At 37.2% G+C, this 27,549-nt stretch overlaps 1 protein-coding gene across 12 annotated transcripts in view; it reads right to left on the minus strand.

Annotated features, from left to right (window-relative positions):
• Positions 1–27,549, minus strand: part of Agmo (alkylglycerol monooxygenase) — a 302,211-nt gene that overhangs the window by 196,934 nt on the left and 77,728 nt on the right. For all 12 annotated transcript variants that reach the window (XM_076550758.1, XM_076550753.1, XM_006983948.4 and 9 more), the window contains exon 4: positions 46–149. In XM_076550758.1, the coding sequence (XP_076406873.1) occupies positions 46–149 (104 nt within the window). The remainder of the gene's footprint in view (positions 1–45; positions 150–27,549) is intronic.

Here is a 27,549-nt window from a genome sequence, read left to right on the forward strand (position 1 = left end):
AAAACAAATGATAATTTCACAGTTATCCAGTTTCCCACAACTTACCCAGGAACTATACTGCTGCAAGACAGATTGTCTCAGTGCTGTGCTTAAGTTATAGTCTTCAGAACTGTGGTGCGCTTGATGTGCAGCCCAAATAATGTTAATCTCTGCAAAACATGTGATTTCAAACAAGGAATGAGAATAAGAAGAGAGCAGCTTCTGTTCAGTCACGAGATTTGCTCTAAGAGTAGACGAAAAGCCTGGAACATCTCAGAAAAGGCTAGCCAACAGAATGAGAATTAAAACGAGCTTTCTCGAAACATTTCTAAAACCATACAGTATACAAATAATAGCTAAATAGAAAATGAAGCATAACCACTAAATGCACACATAGTATGTGACACAATTATATACTGCCAATGGAATGAGATGACTTCCAAAATTTATGCTTTGCTAATATTTACAGCATCACAGATTATAAAAGCTAATGTATGATGTTGTAACAACATACTCAATGGAAAGTGATGAGTTTTCAGTATGTGATAACATATTTCTAATTAAAGACAAATTTGGAAGAAATTGGTATATAATGAAATATTACACCGTATTATTTCCTGATGACTTTTGAGATGTCTCAAATGCTGTCTGTTGGAATAAGCAAACCATAAAAATATTTGATGCTGATCTTTAAGATTATACTCTTATTCACACACTGATCATTGTTTGTGGTTCTTCTCATAGCTTACCAAGATGTCCACCCCTTCACATGACATTCATGTGCCCTCAAAATAGAGAAGACAATCAAGACTGTTTATTACATCAAGAACTGCCAAGATCAGCCTCCCAAGGCCTGCTGTCATTTCAAGCAGGGAATGTTTTCAGCACCCATTGTCCAATAGGTACTTAGATTGTGATTGGTTATTATTTTAGTCATTTAATCACTTCTAATAAACACACTGTACCCAAACAATTCAGGAATTACTTTGCATAAATGAGCAGTAATTCATCATGAGGTCCTTTAAAACTACACAGACACAGTATTTGAAACCATTTGAAATGGTTAGGGCCCAAACTTCTGGCTTATTTATTACATACATAGCTACATGTAAGAGATTTGCAAGGGCTGTTTCTTTGTATCTTCAGATGTTGTGTGGGCTTTAAGTTGCAATAAATGTGACAAAAGTCCTAAGTTTTAAAAAATGTTTACCAACTGAGCCCTTGAAATAATATAAACATCATTTTCTCCTTAGAAAACTCAATATCAAGCATTTTAGAGCCTGGTACTTACAATAAGCCTTGATTAAAAATAAACATGTCTTTTTTGACATACCAATATTTGATTCCAAATATTGATTTTAACACACCCAAACTATGGGTTCAGAGAGAGGTAAGGGAGTCTAGAGCTGCTTCCTCATAATCTCCACAGAAGTAATTGTGGAACAAAGAGTCCATGAAGGTGGAGGTTAAAGACCTGTGTCTGTGGTTGTTTTGAAAACGTTTGCTTCCCATCACAAACCGTGTAACAGGAGCCCAAGATCAATGAGGCCCAGCTGCATAAACAGCATGCAGTAACAAGATCCCACGGGCTCACCTATGTCCCTTTCCAGGAATGGAAAAGAGTCAGGAAAATTGGATTTTTTTTTGCACAGTCTATAGTCAGATTTTTGGAACTAAATTATTTTCAAGCATGGTTAGAAAAATGTATTTTACAAAAAAATAATTGCAATAGTTCTTATGGGAATGGAATAAGAAAATATTAATAGTTAATATTTTGTTTACCTTCCTTAATGTTTGAATTGGTAAATTGCTTGCTCTAATAAATGAAAGCAAATATTAAGGAGAAAAATTATATTATTTAGAAAAGTGTTTTTATATGGAAAGATTTAATAAAATTATATATTCTGGTCAATAGTAATATTTTTCTTTTCCTATAATCAAATTGTAGACTTTATGCTCACATAACATTTTATTAGACCTTTGCAAAGGCATAATTAGAAATAATTATGCTAATTTACAGTGCCAAAATGTACATTTGTATGAATATATTTTTTTAATACGTAGTCAAAAAATTCTACTCATTTAGCTGAATTCTAATATATGCTATATTACTGTGTTGGTTAATTTTAAACATTTTTAATAAATTCATAAGTTTCAGAGCATGCAGGGATGGCTCAATGGTTAAGAGCACTTGCTACTATTTCAGAGGACACAGGGTTCCTTCTCATCACCCACACTGGGGGTCTTACAACTGCTTTTAACTCCTATCGGTGGCTACCCACACAAACTCCAGTTCCTGGGGATCCAATGTCCTATTCTGGCCTCTCCGACTACCTGCTTGCACATGGAACAGCACACACACAGACACACACACACACACACACACACACACACACACACACAATCAATCAATCAATCAATCAATCAATCAATCAATCAACAAATCTTTATAAATATATGCATTCCATTAAAACCCCTGTTTCTAATATTCAATGCTTGGCGATCAAGTGCATCTATGTAATTACTATTGATACAGGAAAATTTTGTCATTCTGTATTTTTCCCATCCATCTCTACTTCTATGGGTGTTACAGACACAGTCTAAAATGGTTCTTGACTTATATTATGAAATTAAGGACTTTGATAGCGTGGTGGAATGGACTTTTTGGGACCCTGAGAGAGAAGCCTTTGTGTTTGTGCAGCATGTGAGTCTCTCCTGCCCACCAAGTGCAAGGCTCTGGTGATTCCTGTCCCCTTGTGGTCATGCCTTTGGTGATTCTTCCTTTTAAAGCAGCAGGGTTAAGTGACTCCCTTCTAGGAAATAGGATGTTGGCAAAGATGATGGATGTGACGTCATTTTGTAATTAAAAGGAGTAGCCGTGTCTGAAGTACTCTCTCGTATTCTCACATTCCCAGCTGCCATCATGGGACTGCTCCTTTACTGAGCTCCATCTGAAGGGTGACTGGGAGAAGTGCTTGACTAACAAGACATCAAGTGCTAAGCTTGTCAGTATAAACACCAGGAACCCAGCCAGCAATCCCAGTGGACTTTTACCACTGAGGTGAAGACCAGATCAGGCAAAACTGCCCTCACTAGTCCATAAAAGCCCCTTCCTCAGAACTCCAGTAGACTCCATAAGTCCAGACACGGTCCACACCAGTTGGAAGAACAGCCACCTAAGGCTCATGTACAGTCCACATCAGTCAAAAGGATCGCCCCAGTAGCTCTACTAGAGGGCAGGCTGGTCCTTGGTACCCCACAAGAAGACTCGGGTATTACTGGAGGCCAGGCTGGATCTACAGACCTAAGAAAACATTGGCTTTACCAGAGGCCAAACTAGATCAAGGGAGACAAGGCTCACAAAACACCAGTGGAGACATCTTACTGAACCTGGAGACTCTTTAGTCACCAGAAACTTTTGGCCACTTAGGCCAGAGGACCAGAGAGGAAACAAAAATCAAGGAACAAAACACCATCTAACAAAGATAAAACAGAAGTCAACACCTAGACCTGTAATCATCCTAAATCCAGATGCCTAAAAGTCAGTGTATCAATGACACAAAGGGCAATATGTCACCACAAGAACCCAGCTATGCAGCAGCAGCAAGACCTGAACATCCCAACACAGCTGAAGCATGAGAAAACAACTTTAAAAATAACTTTATGAAGATGATAGAGATCCTTAAAGAGGAAATGGAAAAATCCCTGAAAGAAATGGAGAAAAGACAACCAAAAAAAATTGGAGGAAACAATTAATCTCTTAAAGGATGTCAAGAAAACCAAGAAAAAAAAATAAACACTTGACAGAAACAAATAAAACTGTATAAGACATGAAAATGGAAATAGAAGCAATAAAGAAAACACAAACTGAGGGAATTCAGGAAATGGAAAACCTGGGTAAACAAACAGGAACTACAGATGCAAACATCACCAACAGAACACAAGACAAGGTAGAGAGAATATCAGGTGATAAAGATATTATAGAGGAAATAGATTTATTGATCAAAAAATGTTAAATCTAAAAATAACATAAAACATGCAGGAAATCTGGGACACTATGAAAAAAACAAAACTAAGAATAATAGGAATAGAAGATGAAGAAGAATCCCAGTTCAAAGGCCCAGAAAATATATTCAACAAAATCATAGAAGAAAATTTTCCCACCTAAAGGACATACCTCTAAATGTATAAGGAGCTTACAGAACACCACATAGACTAGACCAGAAAAAAGTTCCCTTGCCATATACTAATTGAAACACTAAACATACAAAATAAGGAATATTAATAATATTAAGAGTTGTAAAAGAAAAAGGATATAAAGGCAGACCTACCAGAATTATACATGAGTTCTCATTGGAGACACTAAAAGCCAGAAGAGCCTGGACAGACCTCTTGCAGACTCTAAGAGATCATGGATGCCAGCCCAGACTACTATACCCAGCAAAACTATACAAAAAGGAAAAAAGATATTTCATGACAAAGTCAAATTTAATCACTATCTATTCTCAAACCCAGACCTACAGAAGGTGCTAGAAGTAAAATTTTAACACAAAGAAGTTAGCTAGACCCACAAAAACACAGGCAATAGAGAATAGCACATGAGAGACACACACACACACACACACACACACACACACACACGCACACACACACACACACTGCCAGCACTACCACCAATAACATAATAACAGGAATAAACAATCAGTGGTCATTAATATCCCTCTAGATCAATGGATTCAATTTGCCAATAAAAAGACAAGGCTAACAGAATGGATATGAAAACAAGATCCATCTTTCTGCAGCATATAAGAAACACATCTCAACATCAAAGACAGACATTACCTCAGAGTAAAGGGTCGGGAAAATATTTTCTGAACAAATGGACCAAAGAAGTAAGCTGATATAGGTATTTGAATATCTACCAAAGTAGACATCAAACTAAAATTAGTCAAAAAAGATGGGGAAGGACATTTCATATTCATCAAAGGAAAAAATCATAAAGATGTCTCAGTTCTGAACATCTCTGCCCCACATACAAGGGCACTCGCATTTGTAAAAGAAATATTACTAAAACTTAAGTCATGTATTGAACCCCACACATTAATAGTAGAAGACTTCAACCCTCCACTCTCACCCATTGACAGGTCATCCAGACAGAAACTAAACAGAGAAATAACGGAATTAACAGGTGTTATAACACAAATGGACCGAACATATCTACAGAATGTTTTACCCAAACACCAATGCATATACCTTCTTCTCAGCACCTCATGAACATTCTCCCAAATTAATCACATACTCAGTCACAAAGCAAGTTTTAACAGACACGCGCAAAAAAAAAAAAATTGGAATAACCCCCTCTATCTTATTAGATCATCATGAATTAAAGTTGGCATTCAATAACAACACAAGCTACAGAAAGTCTACAAACTCATGGAAACTGTGCAACTCTAAACCAAATTACCATTGGGTCAAGGAAGAAAGAAAGAAAGAAGTTAAAGACTTCCTAGAATTCAGTGAAAATGAATGCACAACATACCCAAACTTATGGAACACATGAAAGCAGTGCTAAGAGGAAAGTTCACAGCACTGAGTACCTTTGTAAAGAATTTGGAGAAATTCTGTGGATATTGCTCTGTATAAATAGAATGCTGATTGGCCAGAAGCCAGGCAGGAATTATAGGCAGGACAAGCAGAGAAGAGAATTCTGGGAAGTGGAAGGCTGAGGCAGAGAGCTGCTACCAGCCACTGTCATGAGAAGATGTTAAGATACCTGTAAGCCACGAGCCACATGGCAACTTATAGAATAATAGAAATGGGTTAATTTAAGATATAAGAACAGCTAGCTAGAAGCCTGCCACAGCCATACAGTTTATTTTTTTTATTTTTTTTCCCTTTTATTTTATTTTATTTTATTTTATTTTATTTTATTTTATTTTATTTTATGATACCATTCAGTTCTACATATCAGCCACGGATTCCCTTGTTCTCCCCCCTCCTGCCCCCTCCCCTTCCCCCCAGCTCACCCCCCATTCCCACCTCCTCTAGGGCAAAGTCTCCCCCAAGGACTGAGATCAACCTGGTAGACTCAGTCCAGGCAGGTCCAGTCCCCTCCTACCAGACTGAGCCAAGCGTCCCTGCATAAGCCCCAGGTTTCAAACAGCTGTCTCATGCAGCGAGCCCAGGACCTGGTACCACTGCCTAGATGCCTCCCAAACAGATCAAGCCAATCAAATGTCTCACCTATTCAGAGGGCCTGATCCAGTTGGGGGCCCCTCAGCGTTTGGGTCATAGTTCATGTGTTTCCATTCATTTGGCTATTTGTCCCGCTGCTTTATCCAACCTTGGTTTCAACAATTCTCGCTCATATAAACCCTCCTTTTTCTCGCTAATTAGACTCCCAGAGCTCCAACTGGGATCTAGCTGTGGATCTCTGCATCGAGATCCCTCAGTCTTTGGAAGGGGTTTCTATCACGACTATTAGGGTGTTTGGCCATCCCATCACCAGAGTAGGTCAGTTCGGGCTGTCTCTCGACCATTGCCAGCAGTCTATTGTGGGGGTATCTTTGTGGATTTCTATGGGCCTCTCTAGAACTTTGTTTCTTCCTTTTCTCATGTGGTCTTCATTTATCATGGTCTCCTATTCCTTGTTCTCCCTCTCTGTTCTTGATCCAGCTGGGATCTCCCACTCCCAAAGGTTCTCTTTCCCTTGACCCTCGCCCTTCATTACTCCCACTCATGTCCAGGTTGTTCATGTAGATCTCAGCCATTTCTGCGTCATTGGGTGATCCCCAGACTTCCCTTCTGGATCATACAGTTTATAAATAATGTAAGTTTCTGTGTGTTTACTTGGTTGGATCTGAGTAGCTGTGGGACTGGCAGGTGAGAGAGATTTGTCCTGACTGTGGGCCAGGCAGGACCAGAAAAAAATCTAGCAACAGAGAAATTTCATACTAGTGACTTAACAGCACCTGAAAGCTCTAGAACAAAAAGAAGCAAACACCCCCAGGAGGAGTAGTTGGCAGGAAATAATCAAACTGAGGGTTGAAATAAATAAAATAGAAATGAAGAGAACAATGCAAAGAATTAATGAAACAAAAGGTTGATTCTTTGAGAGAATCAATGAGATAGATAAACCTTTATCCAAACTAACACAAAAGCAGTGAGAGAATATTCAAATTAACAAAATCATAAATGAAAGGGGGCCATTACAAGAGACACTGAGGAAAGCCAGACAATTATTAGGTCATACTTCAAAAATATGCACTCCACAAAATTGGAAAATCTAAATAAAATGGACAAATTTCTTGGTAGATGACATATAACAAAATTTTAAAAGATCAATCAGATAAAAATTTAAACATAAAACCTCTAAGGAAATAGAAACAATTATTAAAAAGTCCCAACCCCTAAAGCCCAGATGGTTTCAATGCAGAATTCTACTAGACTTTCAAAGAAGAGCTAATACCAGTACTCATCAAATTATTACAAAATAGAGACAGAAGGAACATTTCCAAATTCTTTTTATGAGGCCACAGTTACCTTGAAACCCAAACCAAAGACTCAACAAAGAAAGAGAATTATAGACCAATTTCTCTCATGAATATTGACACAAAAATAATAAAATATTGGCAAACTAAATTCAAGAACACATCAAAAAAATCATCCATCATGACCAAATAGGCTTCATCCCACAGATGCAAGGATTATTCAACATATGAAAATATGTCAATATAATCCACCATGTAAACAAACTGAAAGAAAAAAACCACATTATTATCACATTCAATGCTGAAAAAGCCTTTCACAAAATCTAATAACCCTTCATGAAAAAGTCTTGAAGAGATCAGTGATACAAGGAACATACCTAAACATAATAAAGGCAATATACAGCAAGCCAATAGCCAATATCAAATTAAACAGAGAGAAACTCAAAGCAATTGCAATAAAATCAGAAACAAGACAAAGCTGTCCACTCTCTCCATATCTATTCAATATAGTACTCAAAGTTCCAGCTAGAGCAATAAAATAACAAAAGGAGATCAAGGGGATATAAATTGGAAAAGAAGAAGTCCAAGTATCATTATTTGCAGTTTATATGATAGCATACATAAGCGATCCCAAAAAATTCAACCGGGAAACTCCTACATCTGATAAACACCCTTAGTGAAGTGGTTGGCTGAAAAATTAACTAAAAAACAAATCAGTATCACTCCTACATACACATGACAGACAGTCTTAGGAAAATACTAGGGAAACAGCACCTTTCACAATAGCTACAAATAAAATGAAACATGTTAGGATAACTCTAACCAAGCAAATGAAAGACTTGTATGACAAAATTTGTCTTGGAAGAAAGAAACTGGAGAACATATCAGAAGATGGAAAGATTTCCCATGCTCATGGATTGGTAGGATTAACATAGTAAAAAGACTCTTCTACTAAAAGCAATCTACAGATTCAAGGCAATCACCATCAAAATTAAAAACAATTCTTTAGAGATCTTGAAAGGATAATACTTAATTTCATATGGAAAAACAAAAAACCCTGGATTGCTAAAATAATCCTGTACAATAAAAGAGCTGCTGGGAATATCACCATCCCTCATCTCAATCTCTACTACAGAGTTATAGTAATAAAAACAGAATGGTATCGGCATAAAAACAAACACTCTGATCAAAGGAACTTAATCAAAGCCCCAGACATAAATCCATACAACTATGGACACTTGATTTTTGACAAAAAAAAAAAAGCCAAAACTATACAAAGGAGAAAGGAAAGTCTCTTCAATAAATGGTGCTGGAATACTTGGATGTCTGCATGTAGAAGAATGCAAATAGATATGTATCTATCACCTTGAACAAAACTCAAATCCAAGTAGATCAAAGACCTCAAGTTACATTGAACCTGATAGAAGAGAAAGTGGGGACTATCTTTAAATGAGTTGGCACAGGAGATAACTTCTTGAATAGAATACAAGCACAGATACTAAGATTGACAATTAATAAATGGAACCTCATGAAACTAAAGAGCTTCTGCAATGTACAGGACAGTGTCAATAGGATAAAACAGCAGCCTACGGAATTGGAAAAGATCTTCACCAACCCCAGATCTAACAGAAGGCTGATTTCCAAAATATATAAAGAACTCAAGATACTAGACATCAAAACCCCCCAAGTAATCTAATTAAAAAATTGAGAGGAATATCAAATGGCAATGAAACAATTAAAGAAATGTTCATCATCCTTAGCCATGAGGAAAATGCAAATCAAAATGATTCTGAGCTTCTATCATACACCTATCAGAATGCCTTAGATCAAGAGTACAAGTGACAGCTCATGCTGGAGAGGATTTGGAGCAAAGAGAACACTCCTCCATTGCTGGTGTGAGTGGCAACTTACACAGCCACTTTGGAAATCAATACGATGGATTCTCAGAAAATTGGGAATCAATCTACCTCAAGAGCCAGCAATACCACTCTTGGGCATATACCCAAAGGATGTTCAATCCTACCACAAGGACATTTGCTCAACTGTGTTCATAGCAGCTTCATTTGTAATCTCATTAGATGCTATAAAAGCCTTTGACAAAAATCCAACACCTCTTCATGATAAAGGTCTTGGAGAAATCAGGGATACAAGGAACATACCTAAACATAATAAAGGCAATATATAGCAAGCCTACTGCTAACATCAAACTAAATGGAGAAAAAAATCAAAACAATTCCACTAAAATCAGGAACAAGACAAGTCTGTCCACTCTCTTCATATCTTTTCAATATAGTGCTTGAAGTTGCAACATATCATTATCAATAGCTTTTGCTCATACAACATAAGTGTAACCCAATAACCAAAATATGATGATTTTAGTACAAATTTATAATTCATTAATCAGTGTTTCATATACACTGACTCACTTGGATAAGGGACTTTAGACGATATGTGGTAACCCAGAGTTTGTGTCTTAAAAGCATTTCTAGCCGGCTAAGCTCAACACTGCACACTTTTTATTCACTGGCTTTCTAGAGAAAATCCAGAGTATTATTTTTCATGTCCTTGTGTCTTGAGCCCTTGAATCATGTACTACTTTCTTCTATGAGCACTGTCACTTGCTGAGGGACAGGATTGCAAACATCCTGGGAAGAAAATAAGCAAGGTTCATATTTTGTTAGTAGCATCTGCAAGCGTAGTCCCACTCACATGTCTTCCCAGCATCCCACTCTGCTTCCCATGGTGATCCTGTTATTATTTCCCAGTCCTCGATCATCACCCTGCTTTGAAAGCCCAAGTCTGCTTGTTTTTCCAAATGTAGATGGATTTGTTTTTATTTCCCAAAGACACACCATATTAGTATTTAGGTGTGATTTTATTTTTGCCTTAACTATCTAGGAATACAAAAGAAGGGTGGTAGAGAAAGAAAGAGTAAATAGTAATGATTTATAAAAAGAAATGGCTTCAGACCTATGGAATCCACTTGACAGTGAGCAAGGAGAGCCTCTGCAGTATCATGGTCTAGGTCATGGAGGCTGACTGTGACCACAGTGTTGAGGAATAACATCTTGATGATTAGAAGGAAGTCTTAGGAATGACAAAAAACAAATCAAATAAGCAAACACAGACACAGATAAATACACGCACGCACGCACACATGCACGTACGCACACATGCATGCACCACACTGGCCCCGAGAAAAGGTGTTATTGAATAATAAAAAATGACAAAATAAAATAGACCTTTGAGGCCATGCTGTGAACTCAGACCCCTCTATAACTTAAATGTAATTTTGCTACCAAAAGTCCATCTGAAACTTCATGCAGAGTGCATTGAACTAGGAGCAGATAAAACCTTATGGTCTTTGGTTATTTAGGGGTGATGCCCTCTTAGGGACTATGGCAGTTCCTATGAAATGTAAGGGCAGGTCTCATGAGAAGATTGCTCTACCACTGAGTTACATTCCATGCTCTAAAACCAATATTGTAATATATATTTATATATTTCATTCAAGTGTTAGATACTTAAAAAATAGAAGAATAAAGACATGGTTGTGGAAAGATGAGTAAGATGGAATAGAATATTTTTTTCTCAAAAAGCCTAACTCAAAAGTAGAGAGGGATCCTGGGAGGACCTATGAGTGGGACTAGGCTTGCAGGTGCTACCAATACATATATATCCACACAGCGTGTGTATTGTACATCCTGCATATTTATTAGGAGAGACACACTGAGGGTTAGAAAAACTCAACAGCCCCACATTCCCATTCCGAGGCATTATAGATACCTAGTGAGTTGATGGCTGCACCTTTTGGCTTAGCAGAACAAATAATGTGCTGTTCACAGAGATCACTGTGCTTTGTACCATTATTTAAGCCAGACTATGCTTTATAGCTGTCTGTATGACTGTATACCCTTGATAGGATTTTCAACCAGGTCATTGTAAATGGTCAATCTATTGTCTACTTTATTATCAGGTTATGATAAGAATGAACTATAAATAATGTTATGAATGAGATAGTCCAGTCAATTGACTCTCTTCTTTCTCTTAGCTGTGCCATTGATAACCGCTCATGGTTATCCTGTGGCTTGATATTGACCAAGAACAGATTTCTGTCCATTTAATACATAGCTGTAGGTCTTGGCCAAGGGCTCCAGAGAGAGAATCCTGATACTAATTTTGAAAATGGAGACAAAAAAGCTCTTGCCTCATCAACAGAGCATGTGTTGTTCACACCGAAACACCACTGAATGATATCACCACTGGGATGTCAAGAAATGTAACAGTCTAGGAAAGAGACAATTTTAGTTAAAAGGATTATTTAATTTCTCAAAAATTTGATAAATCAGCTCCCCATGTAGAAAACAATTTTCTGCACAGGCTGGCAGAAACTGAAATAAACTTTATCAGTATAATATTTCAAATAATAGTGAATTAGATGACTTTTTATATCTTTGCAAGGTCACTTATTCACTCCATAAACAAACCTCATGCATGTAGGTCTAGATCAGATTAGGAACACCAATGTCCTAAAGTAGACTTTATCATGTTTCAGTGGTTTTCTTCTTTACAAGAAGCAGATTGCAAGGGATCTGTGTTTTGCAAAGAAAGTAGGCATCTCTTCCACAGTAATGGCATGCAAAAAACTTGAACATGCTAAATTAGGGAGCAGAAATTATGGAGGGTTGTCATCTTGTGAACAGAGTAACCTGAGATTGGCAAGTGCTCCCACACACTCCCACAGTATGCTTTCCTGTGGGGAGATACAGTGAACTTCTGCTACATTAAGGTTGGAACAAAGATTTATATAATTTGTATCTTCAACAAGCAGAGGTCAAAATCAAATAATTACAAAGTTTCAAAGGGGTGTAACACAAAGAAGTGACCAGGTGAGCAAAACAATACAGGCCTGTCAGGAAAAGACAGGCAACTGGAGAATAGCCGAGTACTTAGGTCAAGCTGAATTCCGGCTCTGAGCCTCCTGGGGGGGATGGAGATTAGCCTTGTGAGCAACCACACTGCACACCAGGCTCTCTTTGTCCCTAATAAGAACTTCTAACTGCTCTGACAATTTGGCTTTGCGTTTTGAAATTGGTTTTTAGTACTTCACAGAAAACGAGCCTAATTTTTACAATAGAAATTTTCAATGTTACTGAATGTGCAGAGAGTAAGGCTGTGTCCAGGGAAAAAAAGGATTGAATCAGACCTGAAAGTCTTAAACTGAGTGTTTCAGTTTTCCTCTGCGGGAACCCTTAAATATAAATGTATAGTTGGTTTACAGGAAAGCTTATCAATGAATGTGGGATACAATTGGAGAGTGTTGTGAGTATTTGGTCATTGAAATAGTTGTTCACAACAATACTTCTGTGACTATTCTAACAGGAGTGACTCATATTCCACTCCCACTTAATGCTCTGTTATGACTTATTACTACCTAACACTCAGACCCAGATATTTTGTGTTCCACATTCACTTTCCTATAGGAATCTTCACAGTCAATGCAATCAGAAGCATTCACAAAGAGACATCTTCATATTCAAAACCTAGGGCAAAGGGTCCAAAACTTTCTTCACAGGCCAAACCTGAGAGCTAGTCTAGCAAGACAACAATTCCAATACGTTTAACACTTTTTAAATGTAAACTTGAAATAAGATAAGAAGAGCCACATTTTGTGGCACATAAATGCTATATAAACATATGTATTTTCTCCTCATTCATGTATGCTCCATTCTCTGGCCTTTTGGAAACCACAGTCCCTGCCATTGTCCCCTGTCTGTGCCACCTGTCAACACATTTTCCATCTCTATCATTTTCTTAAAGAAGCTCCTTTTAGTTTTCCCAGCAAGAATGAGTATGTAACCCTTATTGTTCTTAAGCAAGCAAGCTTCTAGCTTTTACAAATGCTCTCGTAGATTGAATCTACCACTATTTTATAAGTTTTTGAATATGAAGAACCTTAAATTATCCAACTTTGTGTGATTATATCAATACACATATGGCTGTCTTCCTATAGCAGCTTGTAGTACATGTTCTTGATTACACGCATTTATTTTGTAAAATTGGTTCATCTGAACCACCGGTACTTAAATCACACTATTTGATTTATTTTTATGTGTACTTCATTGATAAAAATCAATTCTTTTCCTGATTTTTCTTGTTCTTCATGCTGATCCCTTCTCCTGAAGTTCAGACTTGTGCAAATATTCTATCTTACAACAGGATTCCCTTGACTCTCCTTGTCACTAGTTCCTTTTATCTTAAACATCTGAGAAGGGCAGATGAATTACTTCCTCACCTCCCACTCTCTCTGAAGATCATTGCTGATGTCATTTGAATCACCTCAAAAGCATTATCAGTTCCCTCTAGCCCAAACAAAAGCCTGCATTTTAGATGTGATTCTAGTTGAACTTTTCCAATCCCTGGAGTCTGATTCTGCTTTGCATGGCTTTTCTTCTGGTTTAGGCAGCAGCCCCTGCTCCTGGTCATCCTCTTTTTCTCCAGCTGTGTGCACTCCCAGACCCCTCACCTGCTCTAAACAGCCCCTAAGGACCCGACTTTTCTGTCTCATAAAAAGTTTGAACACAATTTCAATACAGAAAATCAGCATGTAAAAACAGTAGTGTTGAATGATGAGAAAGAATTCAGGGAAAGAATCTCATTCACAATCACATTAAAAAATAAAGAATATTCCATATAATGGAGCTGAGGAAGTGAGAGACTTTCTAATGACAATATTTAAAACACCATAAAAAGAAATGAAGGAGCTTTTTTGAAATGGAAACGTTCATTCATGTATTGCTATAATTTACATTCAGAAAATGGGTGTACACCTAAAAGCACTCTACAGATTAGATGCAATCCCTTTCAAAATCCCTTTCAAAATCTACTTCATGGAAGTAGAAAAAAATTGAAAATTCATTTGGAAATGCAAAAGAATCTGGATAGCTAAAGCAAGCCAAAGAATACAAAAATTTTAGTTATCATCATGGCTTATTTCAATATACACTATGAAGGGACAACAATAAGAGAGCATGTTACTGGTACAGAACAGACATGCAGAACAATGAAGCAGAATAGTGGTCCACACCTACACTTGTGCAGCCACGGTCATCCTTTTTTTTAAGATGTTAAAAATTTTACATGGGAGATAAGATAGTCCTTCTAAAAACAGGGAAAATTGGTTATTGACCTTTAGAGTAATGAAAATGCATCCCTCCCAGTCTGTTAAAATCACCTCCAAATGGAGTTCCAAAATTCCAAAACTGTTAAAGGAAAACTGGAAAGAGACTTCAAGATACAGACGTCAGGTAAAAGAGATCTGCCAGCTGACCAGCTGTACTGCTCCTTGGTATTTGTACTATATCTCTATCTCTATCTCTATCTCTATCTCTATCTATCTATCTGTATCTGTATCTGTATCTATCTATATCTATATCTATCTATCTATCTCTATCTCTATATCTATATATCTTATATAGATTTGTACAGCCTTATTTGGCCAACAGTGTTCCCAAACACTGTTATGAAGCCAATGCAGGTGCTTAACAACAAAGGAATGGATTGAGAAATGTGACATGTGTATACAGTGGAATGATTGTGCCCATAAAGAAGAACAAAGTTATGAGCATTGCAAGAAAATGGTTTCAACTTGAGATAATCATAATGGAGTTGAGCCAGTCTCAGGTAGACAGATATTATGTTTTTCTCATATATAGTACATAGACTTTAAATAGCTACATGAAACCATGTCTGTATGATTTGAAAATAGAAGCAAAATTAAAGAAATAAAGGGAACTAATGGAAGTGGAGAAAGTGTGAGTAGATGTGCATGGAAGGGAATTTTCTCAATGTAATATACATACTTGTATGAAAATGTCATTATGTTACATAATAAAAAAATAGACTATGGTCACAGAAAACACCTCAAGTTTGCTAAAATACCCCAACTGAAAATAAAGAGATGGTTAGGACACAGGTATGTCTGTGTGTTTCTTATATTGTGATCTGTATCTGTCTTCAAATCTGAAGATGTCACATGTTCCCCATGCGTCCCTTTCCTCTTCTTCCCTGATTCCACCACCAGTGAGATGTTTAGCTCTATTAAGAACCAGACTTCATCTTACCCTGTGCGCACACACACACACACACACACACACACACACACGCATTTGTGCACACACACAGGAACACACATACGTGCATGCACACACACATGCAGAAGGAGTAAGAGCAGTTATGGATTGTGTGTTTCCCAAGGAGTATCACTTTATATTTAAAAATAATTTAAAACCAAGTTTGAGAAAGAGAATATTAAAATAGCATTAGAAACCTTTAGTTTAGCAGTGATAGTCCAGGTGCTGTGAGACAGCTTTATGGTTAAGATCGCACACTCTCATGCTAAGGACCTGAGTTCAATTCCTGGCATCCATCGTGGGCAGCTCACAACTTCCAGTAACTGTAGTTCCAAGGAATCTGAGGCCCTCCTCTGGCCTCTGTTGGTACCTGGCCTCATATGTTCACACCCACATGCACATGATTATAAACAATAAAAATATTTTCAAGTGATAGTATGTTAAATAGGAGCCCAAAGGTGTCAGCTATGGACAGCTATGATACATAATATTGTGGAAGTCTGTGTCTCACGCAGACTAGTCCACTTCCAGGGAGCCATAGCTTTCTCTGTCATCAGAGCTGGACAGCACACTGTGGCTACGAGCATCTATAAATCTGTTAGTATATAACATGATGAACTAGTAGAAGTCAAAATATCAATTTAAACATGGTGGTCCTGTGATTAACCTTTTGCTCCCTGTGATAAACTTTTATGAACCTTTGTCAGATAATGTGATATTATCTATTGATTCCAGTTTTGATACTGTGTACCACATAGAATGGAGAAACCGTGATCATATTTGCATTTTTTTTTCAGTTAGGCAGGCTAATGTGTACGTGTAAAATTTGAGATGTACACACACTTCTACTTGCAGTTAACTTATTTCCAAATACGGTGTCACAAATAATTAGACTGTAATAAATACATTCATTATAAAAAGACATCGTGTGTGTGTGTGTGTGTGTGTGTGTGTGTTCATAGCCAAATGGACTCTAAGTAATTTCAGTGCAAACTCCTTTTGAGAAACTTCCTAGGAAAATGGTTTGGTGGCAATCTTTGTTTCCTTTCTTTCCTTTCTTTCTTCCCTTTGGTTGGATAATGCCCCATTTGTTCTTTTAAGGGTGTTCTTATTTTCCTGAGTTCTGGGCTGTCTTGAGGAAAGATTGATGTCTGGTGTCACTGCTAGGAAGTGCAAACTGTTCAGACTCACTGCCCTCCACGTTCTCGCCCTCCTGCTCAGCAGGATATCACATACTTCGGCGGCCAATATTCAGAAGGGAAATTCTTTAATGGCAATAAGTGTTGCCAATGAAACCTTCCCCAAATGCTCCAAACTCTTAGTGGTTAGATGTTAGGGTACCAGATGGCAGGACTAATGGGAATACATTCATATGTGAGCTGAATAGTGCTAGCCAATGCTAAAAGGGATTCAGAATTCAAAATTTCCTCTATCATTAAACTTTTCACCAGAATGTCATCCCCATGGTAGCCTGAGAGGATCTGGATCTATTTAACTACACTCTGACCCTCTTCTTCCAGACGTAAGAGCTTAGTGATCAATTGCATTAATAACAGCAATTGTCAGTGTGCATTTTAGAAGTGATTTCCACAGTGTAACATGTTCCAGCTCTACCTTCACCCCTATGGAGAGGAGAGCAATAAGAATGAACACGGCACTGCAAGGAAAAGAAAGGAATTTATATAGAATGACACGAAGCAGGTGTTTAGGAACCATTGAGCTCCATAGTCGGGGAAAGCGCTGTTGCAGAGTTTAACCATTTAGAGGGTTTGTGGTCATGGAAAAACCACGTACTGTCTGTTTTGCTTTTGTTACTTTTTCTTTTCTTTTTTTTTTTTAAAGGGGAAGATCTCATGCAGCTCAGGCTGGCCTCCTGTGTAGGCACAGTTGGCCTTGATGTTTGGTTAGTACTTCTGCCTCTACCTACCAAGTGGTAGAATGCTTACTCCCTTGAATGACTGGTTACCATGCTTTCTGTGAGTTAAGGAAGTGCCGTTTATGAAGAAGAGTGGGATTATATTCACAGTATTGAACAGGGATAAGATATGGAGTTTCTTTTTATAGGTTTTTTTTTTTAATTCAGTGATCCAAAATTATCTTTTGGTTGCTTCAGACTATAAATGTAGAGAAAACCTAAGCCAAATGGAATGAATGATGTGGGAATTTGACTCATTACCTCCTTCTCACTAGTCCTGTGTTTAAAACTTGTGACCTAATCGTTTGACATATCTAACATGGCTGTTATGAAGTGAATGGGTATAGGACAGAAATTTATGTCTAGGATCTCACCTTCTAATATAAAGGTGTTGGATGTGGAGCATATTGAGGAGTATCCAGTGGAGAATGACTAGAGAAACAATTATGTGATTAAGGAATGCAGTCTCTCTCTCTCTCTCTCTCTCTCTCTCTCTCTCTCTCTCTCTATATATATATATATATATATATATATATATATATATATATATAATAGCCCCAGAAAATCCCTCAGCTATTCCTGTACGTGTGTCAACACTGCACATGGGCCTTGTTTCACTTAGCTGATATTGAATTGTTGGCCCCTTGATTTGGACTTCCCATGAAAACTTTCTGAACTGTGAAAACATTCTGTTTCACATTAAGACACCAGTGTGTGTTGATTTTTATATCAGTGTGAATAGGCTAGCATGGGTTAGTCTACAGATTTCAAATAAAATATTCAAACCTAAGTATTCAAGTTGGTCCTAACAGGAATTAAATGATTGTTTTTCTAATGAATTTATTTGTGTTCTCAGTTTTTCCTGTGCCACTTGGCAAAATTTTATCAACTAGAAGTAAAACATTGCCTTTTATTGTTCTCTCTAACTTGAGACAATAAACAGCCATCATTAAGGAGGGTCAGGGAGAGAGAAAAGGGTAAAAAAAAGATGATAACTTTGGGGATTAGATGCGAGGACACATGGAAACAGTTTGAAGGAGGGAAAAGAATGAAAGATATCATAAGTTAAAAAGCTAGGATGCATAGGAATTTGTGCCACCCATAATATTGTCTGATAATTGTTCTAGCGTTTTACTTCCTAGTTTCACTGTTTTTGAGGCAAAAAAGAACAAAACCAAATAACAAAATGTAAAGAAGCTTTGCCTCTTCAGATCCACCAACTGACAGAGCTTAAACTTAAAGCCAGACAGACGTGGCCTCGGAGCTGAAGCATTGCTGAGCTCCTGTAAATACCCTGCTCTCTGCTCGGCATGAGATTTGACAGTAATATGGGATGACTGCTCTTGAGCATGTGTTCTTCAGGTATAACGAGAACGTGAAAATATTCATCTGAAAATGTCAACAGCTCCAGCTAGAGAGCTGCACAAACTCCCATTTATAGTGAAATACCTAGAAACAAAAGTACAGGTTGATCATGAAGAATCTTCACAAGACAATGGAGATGCATAGAACTGATGTGTTCTTCCTCAATTAAAAGTATTGGCAGTTAAAATGGAGGCTTAGCATAATAAGCACACATCAATGTATGTAACGAAAAATATTTACCTCAAGTTGCCTTCTTTAAAACATCCACATACAAACATTGAGATGAACTCAACTGACAGCTTGTTTATTTGGTTTTGAGATTCCAAAATCTATTTTGCTTAATATAACTTTTTATGTGTAATTTTAGCAACTGTAATTAATGAGTAAAGTGAAATCTACAAACTATAACCCATTCAATAATAGTCCATTTTAGAAACAGGTAAATGAGATTCATTCATTTGAATCATCAAATAAAAAAGAACTACTTAAATCATATCTTAAAAACCCCTTTCATAAACTATAAAACAAATAGTTCTGACACATATAAATGAATTTCTGCTTACTCATTTTTCCAGTTGAAATTTCCATCTTGCTCTGCATAATCACAGAACTCTATTCTTTAAAACTTCTTGGAATTTCACCATACCATAAATACCCTTTACTTTGTCTGGTAAACCACTTCCATTTCTACTTTACTGTATATACCATGCTGGTATTCTCTAATTTTCATCAAAAATATTTATTTACAATATTTTAAAGAAAAACTAAATTGTCAAACAATATTCATGTAAATAAGGTTATGAATCTCAGTCTACCTCAGATGACATGCAAACCCCAACATAAATTGCCATATATACACTTACCTGGTGCACAGAGTATATTTGTCATTATGGATGGATAAAGTATTTGGCTAATGGACGTGTTTAGCAGTGAAATGTTACCCTAGCAATAAAATGCTCATGAATATTCATAAGCTTCCTTGGTTTTACTAAAAAGAATATTGCCAGATCTGCAAGTTCCTTTCACAGAATTAACCAATGTGGTCAAGTCTTACTTATATTTGAAAAATATAGTTAGAAATGAAAACATAAAGAACTCAAAAAACTAGACAGCAAAATATCAAATAATCCAATTAAAAAATGAGCTACAGAGCTAAACGGAGAATTCTCAACAGAAGAATCTCAAATGCCCAAAAGACATTTAAGGAATTGTTCAACATACTTAGCTATCAGGGAAGTGCAAATCAAAAGGACTCTGAGATACCACCTTACACCTGTCAGAATGGCTAAGATCAAAATCAATGATGACAACTTATGTTGGAAAGGATATAGAGAAAGGGGAACTCTCTTGCACTGCTGGCGGGAGTGTATAAACTTGTACAACCACTTTGAAAATCAGTATGGTGGTATCTCAGAAAATTGGAAATCAACCTACCTTAAGATCCAGCAATACCATTCCTGGCCATATACCAAAAAATGCTCAACCATACCACATGGACATTTGCTCAGTCATGCTCATAGCAGCATTATTTGTAACAGCAAGAACATGGAAACAATTTAGATGCTCTTCAACTGAAGAGTGGATAAAGAAAATGTAGTACATTTACACAATGGAGTATTATGCAGCTATAAAAAATGTCATCATGAAATTTATAGGTAAATGGATGGAACCAGAAAAAAATCATCCTGAGTGAGGTAACCCAGACCCAGAAAGACAAACATGTTATGTATTCACTTATAAGTGGATATTAGATACAAAGCAAAGGATAACCAGGCTACAATCCACAACCCCAGAGCAGCTAGGTAAAGAGGAAGACCCTAAGAAGGACACACTTGAATCACCCCAGGAAGGGGAAAGGGTTAATATCTCCTGGGTAAACTGGGAGGAGAGGGGAGGGGATGGGAGGTGGGAACATGAGGGCTCAAGATGGCTGAGTTGAGGGAGAGATGGGGAGGGTGAACAATGAAAGAAATATCATGACAGAAAGTACCTACCATTAAGGGGATGGCGAGAAATCTGCAGCTAGGGAAAACCCCAGGAACTTATAAGATTGTCCTCAGCTAAGACTCATAGCAATGATGGAGAGGGTACTTGAACTAGCCTTCCCCTGCACTGAGGTTGGTGTCTACCCTAATTGTCATCATAGAACCTACATCCAGTAACTAATGGAAGCAGATGCAGAGAACCATAGCCAAACACTTCACCAAAATCCTGGAGTACAGTTGAAGAGGAGAAAGGATTATAGGAACATGAGGGTTCAGGATCATGATGGGGAAAACCACAGAGATAGTTGATCCAAGCTAGTGGGAGCTCATGGACTCTGGACTGACAGCTGGGGAGCCTGCATGGGACTGTACCAGACCGTCTGAATGTGGGTTAAAGTTGCATGGTTTAATGTGTTTGTGGGTCCCTTCGCAATGGGACCAGGATATATCCCAGGTACATGAACTGGCTTTTTAGAGCCCATTCCCTATAGTTCGATGCCTTCCTCAGTCTTGATGTAGGGGAGAGGAACTAGGTTTGGTCCCAACTTGGTATGCTAAAACAATAAATTGATAGAAAGTTGTAGTTAGAGTTTTCCTGCCTTGCCCACAGTCAGGACAAATCTTTGTCACCTGCCAGTCCCACAGATGCTCAGACCCAACCAAGTAAACACAGAGACTTATATTGCTTACAAACTGTATGGCTGCGGCAGGCTTCTTGCTAACTTTTGTTATAGCTTAAATTAATCCATTTCTATAAATCTATACCTTGCCACATAGCTCATGGCTTACCGGCAACTTCACATGCTGCTTGTCATGGTGGCAGCTGGCAGTGACTCCTCCTGCCTTCCTGTTCTTTCTTTTCTCCTCTCTGTTAGTCCTGCCTATACTTCCTGCCTAGCTACTGGCCAATCAGTGTTTTATTTATTGACCAATCAGAGCAAGTTGACATACAGACCATCCCACAGCAGAAAGGGATGTAAACTAGCTCCTAAAGGATCTTGGATCAAGCAATGGACTCTTCAATATAAAACAAAAGCCTAAGTTAAAAGAAAACATACTACACTTGATCAAAATTGAAATCCTTAGTTCATAAAAGGCCATTGTGGACAAAAAGGAAAAATACATTTTATACAACAGAGCAAAACACTTCCAATGCACATGGAGAAGGACATGTATTCATATCAGTTTTTTAGTCAGCATGATCTCCTGCAGGAGCAGAGAAAGCAATTGTGGACTTCAATGGAGGTTTAACAACATACTATGCATGCAGCATTCAGCCATTCTGTAAAGAACATCAGCATACTGTTGAAAGATTCAAGTTTCTGTTCCCGGTACATCAGCTACCCAGTATAGAACCTGAAATATTAATTACTTATTTATTACACATATCAAAGCCAGTCTTTTCCAGGGTCTACTTCCCAGTGCTCAGATAGCTATGAGCAGGTATATTCCCCTTTCAGATAACCATAGCACTCACTAAGCAAACAAAGATTTGTATATATCCTCTAGTAAAGTTAGCCTTCCTTAAACTCAGGCTTCATAATTTAAGCTCAGACTTCATAATTTTTTTAAATGATAAATTTTATGCAAAATTACTGACAAAATTCAGTAGACCTTGTATTCCTTGTAATATGTTGTGGGGGACCCTGCAGTGCATTTACCAATCTACTTTGGCATTATTTTTGCAGGTGAAGTATATAATTACTACTCATTGGAATCATGGTCAATTATTTTTAAATATCCTGGAAAACAATTACAGTAGATTAATTTGCCGTGGTAATAATATTTATTTTGCCTCACAGTTGATTAACATACTCAGCAAGTGTAAGACTATATAATAAGTACTTTCAACTGTGTACACAATTTCTAGGCTATCAGAAACATATATTCACATGGTAAATAATGTCATTAATATGTGGACTTTAGCTCTCAAGCATGACCATCATATGTTATTCAGAAGACAGAATCCAGAATAATAAATTTTACCTGCATGAAGTACTACTTTGGCTTGTTCTCTTGTCCATGTGTCAGTGATGTCCTTGCAATACTCCCATCTTATCATAGACCCAGGTGGTGGTTATCTGACCCTCCGGTGATGACTGAAGTTGTTGTTCCAGCCATATATTGACGTTAAATGTAGGTCAATATGAATGAAAGATTTTAGAGCCATTCAGATACCAAAAGTGACTGTCTGACTAACACGGCCGTTGCTTCTCTTTCTGACCTACCATAAAGCATTGCTTGATTTACCGAAATAGCTGCCTTTCCCCCTGCTTGTTAGCCCTTAACCACATGCTAGCACTCAAGAGTACTATCTTCCCTCTAGTGAATTAAGCCAAATACAACTATAGTCCAAAAAAGACATCCTGTCCCTCCCTTGACAGTCAGAGTCTCCTCTCACAGTGCCAAAGAAAAACAAGGGCAAATATTTGCAAAAATTTTTGTCATGAAGCAAAAAAAAAAAAAGAAAGAAAGAAAAGAAAGGAAAATATCATAACAAATAAGACCATGCTTAGAGGAAACTGCTGGGAGTATATAAAATGGTATTGTAATTTCAAATTGGGAAACATTAATTCATAATATGCAGAGGTATTTTTAGGCAGCACTGACAGTTTGCAAGAGGTTGGGAGTGGTGTGACTTGCTTTCATAGGAAAGGAATGGCCTTGTCTGGGGATTTCATTGGCAGATAGCATAGTTTAAAAATGCACATGGGATGTCTTTCTTCTAGACTAGCAAGTATAATATTTTTCTTTTCTCCTTTTATGATAGGAATCAGTTATTATACAAGAGAAAGGACTCCTTGCTTTTCACATTACTTCATCTCACTTTTGCTGGACATTCCAGGCTCTGCACACTAGCTTGCTTTTTATGGCTCTCCCTAGGTTGCCGTCACATACATCACCACCTTTCCATTGTTTAAGAAAAAATGAGTATCCAAAGGTATTTGTGAATTTCCTATGATTTTAAAACAGAAGAATACCAGGGCCATGTCTAAATCCAGAAGAGACACTCTACCACTCCCACGACACGCTATTCCTGCTAATAATTAATTTAGTGAAACTTCACATTTTTCAAATTTTCAGCTTACACTTTGGTGTTATTTTTTACCATATATCAGATTAAAGTATACATTATCAATATTTTTTTATTTGAAAGAGATATATACCAGCAATTTTACATGGTTCAGTCTAATATCTTAAGAATTTATGTGAAGATATGTAAATCTCCTAATACATAAATATTCTGTTAATGTGATATTACAAAAATCAGTTTCTTTTTTTTCTATTTCTAGCATTTAAAGCTATCTCTGTCTTTACACCTTCTGTTTTGACTGACATAATTATGCCATTTCTCATGAAATTATCCAATGAATTATTCTGAATGAAATTTGTTTTTGCTTTATCATGGACAGGTCAGTCAGGTTGGTTTTGAAGGATTAGTTTGTGTAAAAACAGTTTCAATGACGCAGTGTAGAAAAGGTGTTTGTAGGCAGGAGCTCCAGAGCCTTCTCGGATGACCAAAAGGCCATTTTCGAGCTGGAGGATACCGCAGAGTGTAGTGCTCTGAGTAATTCTCATTTCCTGCCCTCTTCCCTGGGGAACACAGATATCATAAAAGGTCCTGGAATGAACTCTGAATCTCAGAATAATCCTTCTTGACTTCTTTTCCCAAGGAAAACTAATAGCACAATTTTCATTTGTTAGCATGTTTGTTTCTAGTCCCTTCCTAGAAGCTTTTCTAAAAGTTAGGATCCAAATATTATATTTCATTATGGAAATTTTCAGATAAACTCTTTTCTTCCCCTTGCTCACTTGCCCCATCTCCCACCCAACCCCCTGTACCTGCCTGATTTCAGGTCACAGGTGTCTCTACTCTTCCTCAGTGCTTGTTGTCCCTTCTATGGTCTCTTATCCACTTTCACCGTCTGCATACCTTCCGTCTCACACCCTTATATACATACATGCAAACAGTAAATGTTAGGATGCACATACGAGAGAGAACATGCACTTTTTGTCTTTCTGAATCCAGGTGGCCTCATTCAGAGTAATATTTTCCAGACCCATTCATTTTCCTACAAATTTCATATTTTTTTTTTTACTTCTAAACAAAATTCCATTGTGCATCAATGACAGGTCTTTATTAATTCATTTGTTGATCAACATCTCAGCTGCTCTTTCTTTAAAAACAAAACAAAACACTTGTCAGCCACATTAAAAACGCATACAATTCAATACATAAATTTAAGTATTGTTTACTCACATATTTTATAATTCTAAACAAAGTTATGTTTAACAGTAGCATATATATGACTTAATTTAAATCAGGAGAAAAATAAAGGTGGAAAGATTAATATACATCTAGCTTAGTCATTAGGCTACCTGAATAATTACTGTTTAAGATGTAGGTACCCTAACTATTTTATATCTGTCAAGTAGATAACATGCTTTCTAAGACAAGATCCTTTGTTCACATTTCTTCTGTTTTTGTTCTTCTTGCCGTGCATACATACTAGGAAAGGGTTCTACTATGCACTATATCCTCAAAACAAACATGCACACTTTTGTAATGCAAACTCTATACTGATTAAAAGATTAGACATTCAACTCACTTTAACGTGACATAAGAAGAACTCTCAGATTAATTTTGACATGCACTTGGTAAGAAAAAGTGAAAAAAGCTGGGCGGTGGTGGCACACACCTTTAATCTCAGCACTCAGGAGGCAGAGCCAGGTGGATCTCTGTGAGTTCAAGGCCAACCTGGTATACAAAAACGAGATCCAGGACAGGCACCAAAACTACACAGAAAAACCCTGTCTTGAAAAATAAAAACAAAACAATAAAAAAAAAAGTGAAAAGATAAGACATATACAGACAGAATTCTGGGTAAATTGTAATACTTAAAATTCCTTTGAGTTCTGGTGAAAATTGAGATAATTAAGATAAATAATATAGTTATTAATAAAATAAAAATAAATCATGACTGTTACATGAGATTCTTCCAAAATTATAATCAAGGATGCTCTGATATTTCATGTAACGGTATGTATTATTGGCCTACTGTGTGACTCACTCGGGTTGGAAGAAGACATTGCAATGTAGCAGACTACTGAAACATGTATTGTTCAGTAAAAGGGGATTCTCCAGTGGGAAGATGCATCATCAAGCAAATGCCTCTACACAAATGTGTTTGAGAAATTCCTGCCATCCAGTAAACTGCCTCCGCATTATCATTCTGGGTGTTTTTCATATTGGTATTTTGTGGGTTTTGTATTTGAAGATAATAAGAATTACCCCTGTAGTAGGATGCATAGATTTTGGGTGTATACACAGAAGTGGTACAGATAGAACTATAGTAAATCGAATTATTTTTCACTTTCAGGATGCCTACACCCCAGTTTCTGTAGTAGTTGAACCAACTACATCACCACAAATACTGAAAGGGTGTGGCTTTCCGAACACCCTGTCATCATTTGCTCTCCTGATAGCTGTTCTAATGGGTGAAACGGAATCGCAAATTAGTTTTAATTTGCATTTCTCTGAAAGATGCTGTATATTTTTGTTTTTCACTAAATTTTTTGAGTGGGGGGGAGATTGAGAGAATAAGTTGGGTATGGAGGGAGATCAGAGGATCAGGAGGAATTAGAAAAAGGGAAAATATAGCCAAAATATATTATATGAAAAAAGTTAATAAATACATTTACTAATCATTTGCATTTAATCCTTTGAGCACTGTCTCTGGAGTTCATTTGCCTGTTTATTGAAAGGCATTTCAGTTTTTTGTTTATTTGTTTGTTTGTTTAGTTTTCTCCATTCTTTGTATGCTGGATATTAGTTCTGTCTGAAACAGAGCTAGCAAAGTTTTCCTCCCACTTGGTAGCCTGTTTACTCTTGATGACGTCTTGCTATTCAGAGCTTTTCAATCTTACGGAACCACATTTGTCGAATCTTGCAGCTAATTCTTGGGCTGCCATTTGTGTTTATAACAGCTCTCCTCATAACAACAATAGAATGGAACCAGCCTAAATGTCCCTCAATAGATTATTGGATAATAAAAATGTGTCATGTATACACAATAGAATTTTATTCAGCCACAAAGAAAAATGAAATTATGAAACTTTCAGAAAAAATATCTAGGATGTGGAAAAAAAAAGTATTAAATGAGAAATACAACAAATTGCCTCTCATAGGAAGACCCTAGCTTCTAAAGGTTAAATGCATGTATTTAGGCAGAAATAAGTGTGGGAAGAGACCAGGAAATTAGAAAAGGACTCATGAGACAAGAAAATAGAGGCTTTAGGGAGGGGGTGTGGGGAAGGAAACAGAGCACAGGACATAACAGTGTAACAGTGATTACTGTGGGTAGAAAAGACACAGAAAGGATGGGCGTCAGGGAGTGGGGATGACTGCGGGATTACTGCAGCCAGATTAAATGCATAGATTTTCATTTCTCAGTTTCCTCAATACTATGTTTACATAGTAATTGTATTATATTAAATATTCAAAATAAAATATTTATAAAACTAAATGGATAGCCCATATTACATGTTGCCTATTAAAAATTATCTTCATGAAAAAAAAAAAAAAATGCCGGGCGGTGGTGGCGCACGCCTTTAATCCCAGCACTCGGGAGGCAGAGGCAGGTGGATCTTTGTGAGTTCGAGGCCAGCCTGGGCTACCAAGT

This window comes from Peromyscus maniculatus, chromosome 14 (genome assembly GCF_049852395.1).
Source record: "Peromyscus maniculatus bairdii isolate BWxNUB_F1_BW_parent chromosome 14, HU_Pman_BW_mat_3.1, whole genome shotgun sequence".
Classification (NCBI taxonomy): Eukaryota; Metazoa; Chordata; class Mammalia; order Rodentia; family Cricetidae; genus Peromyscus; species Peromyscus maniculatus.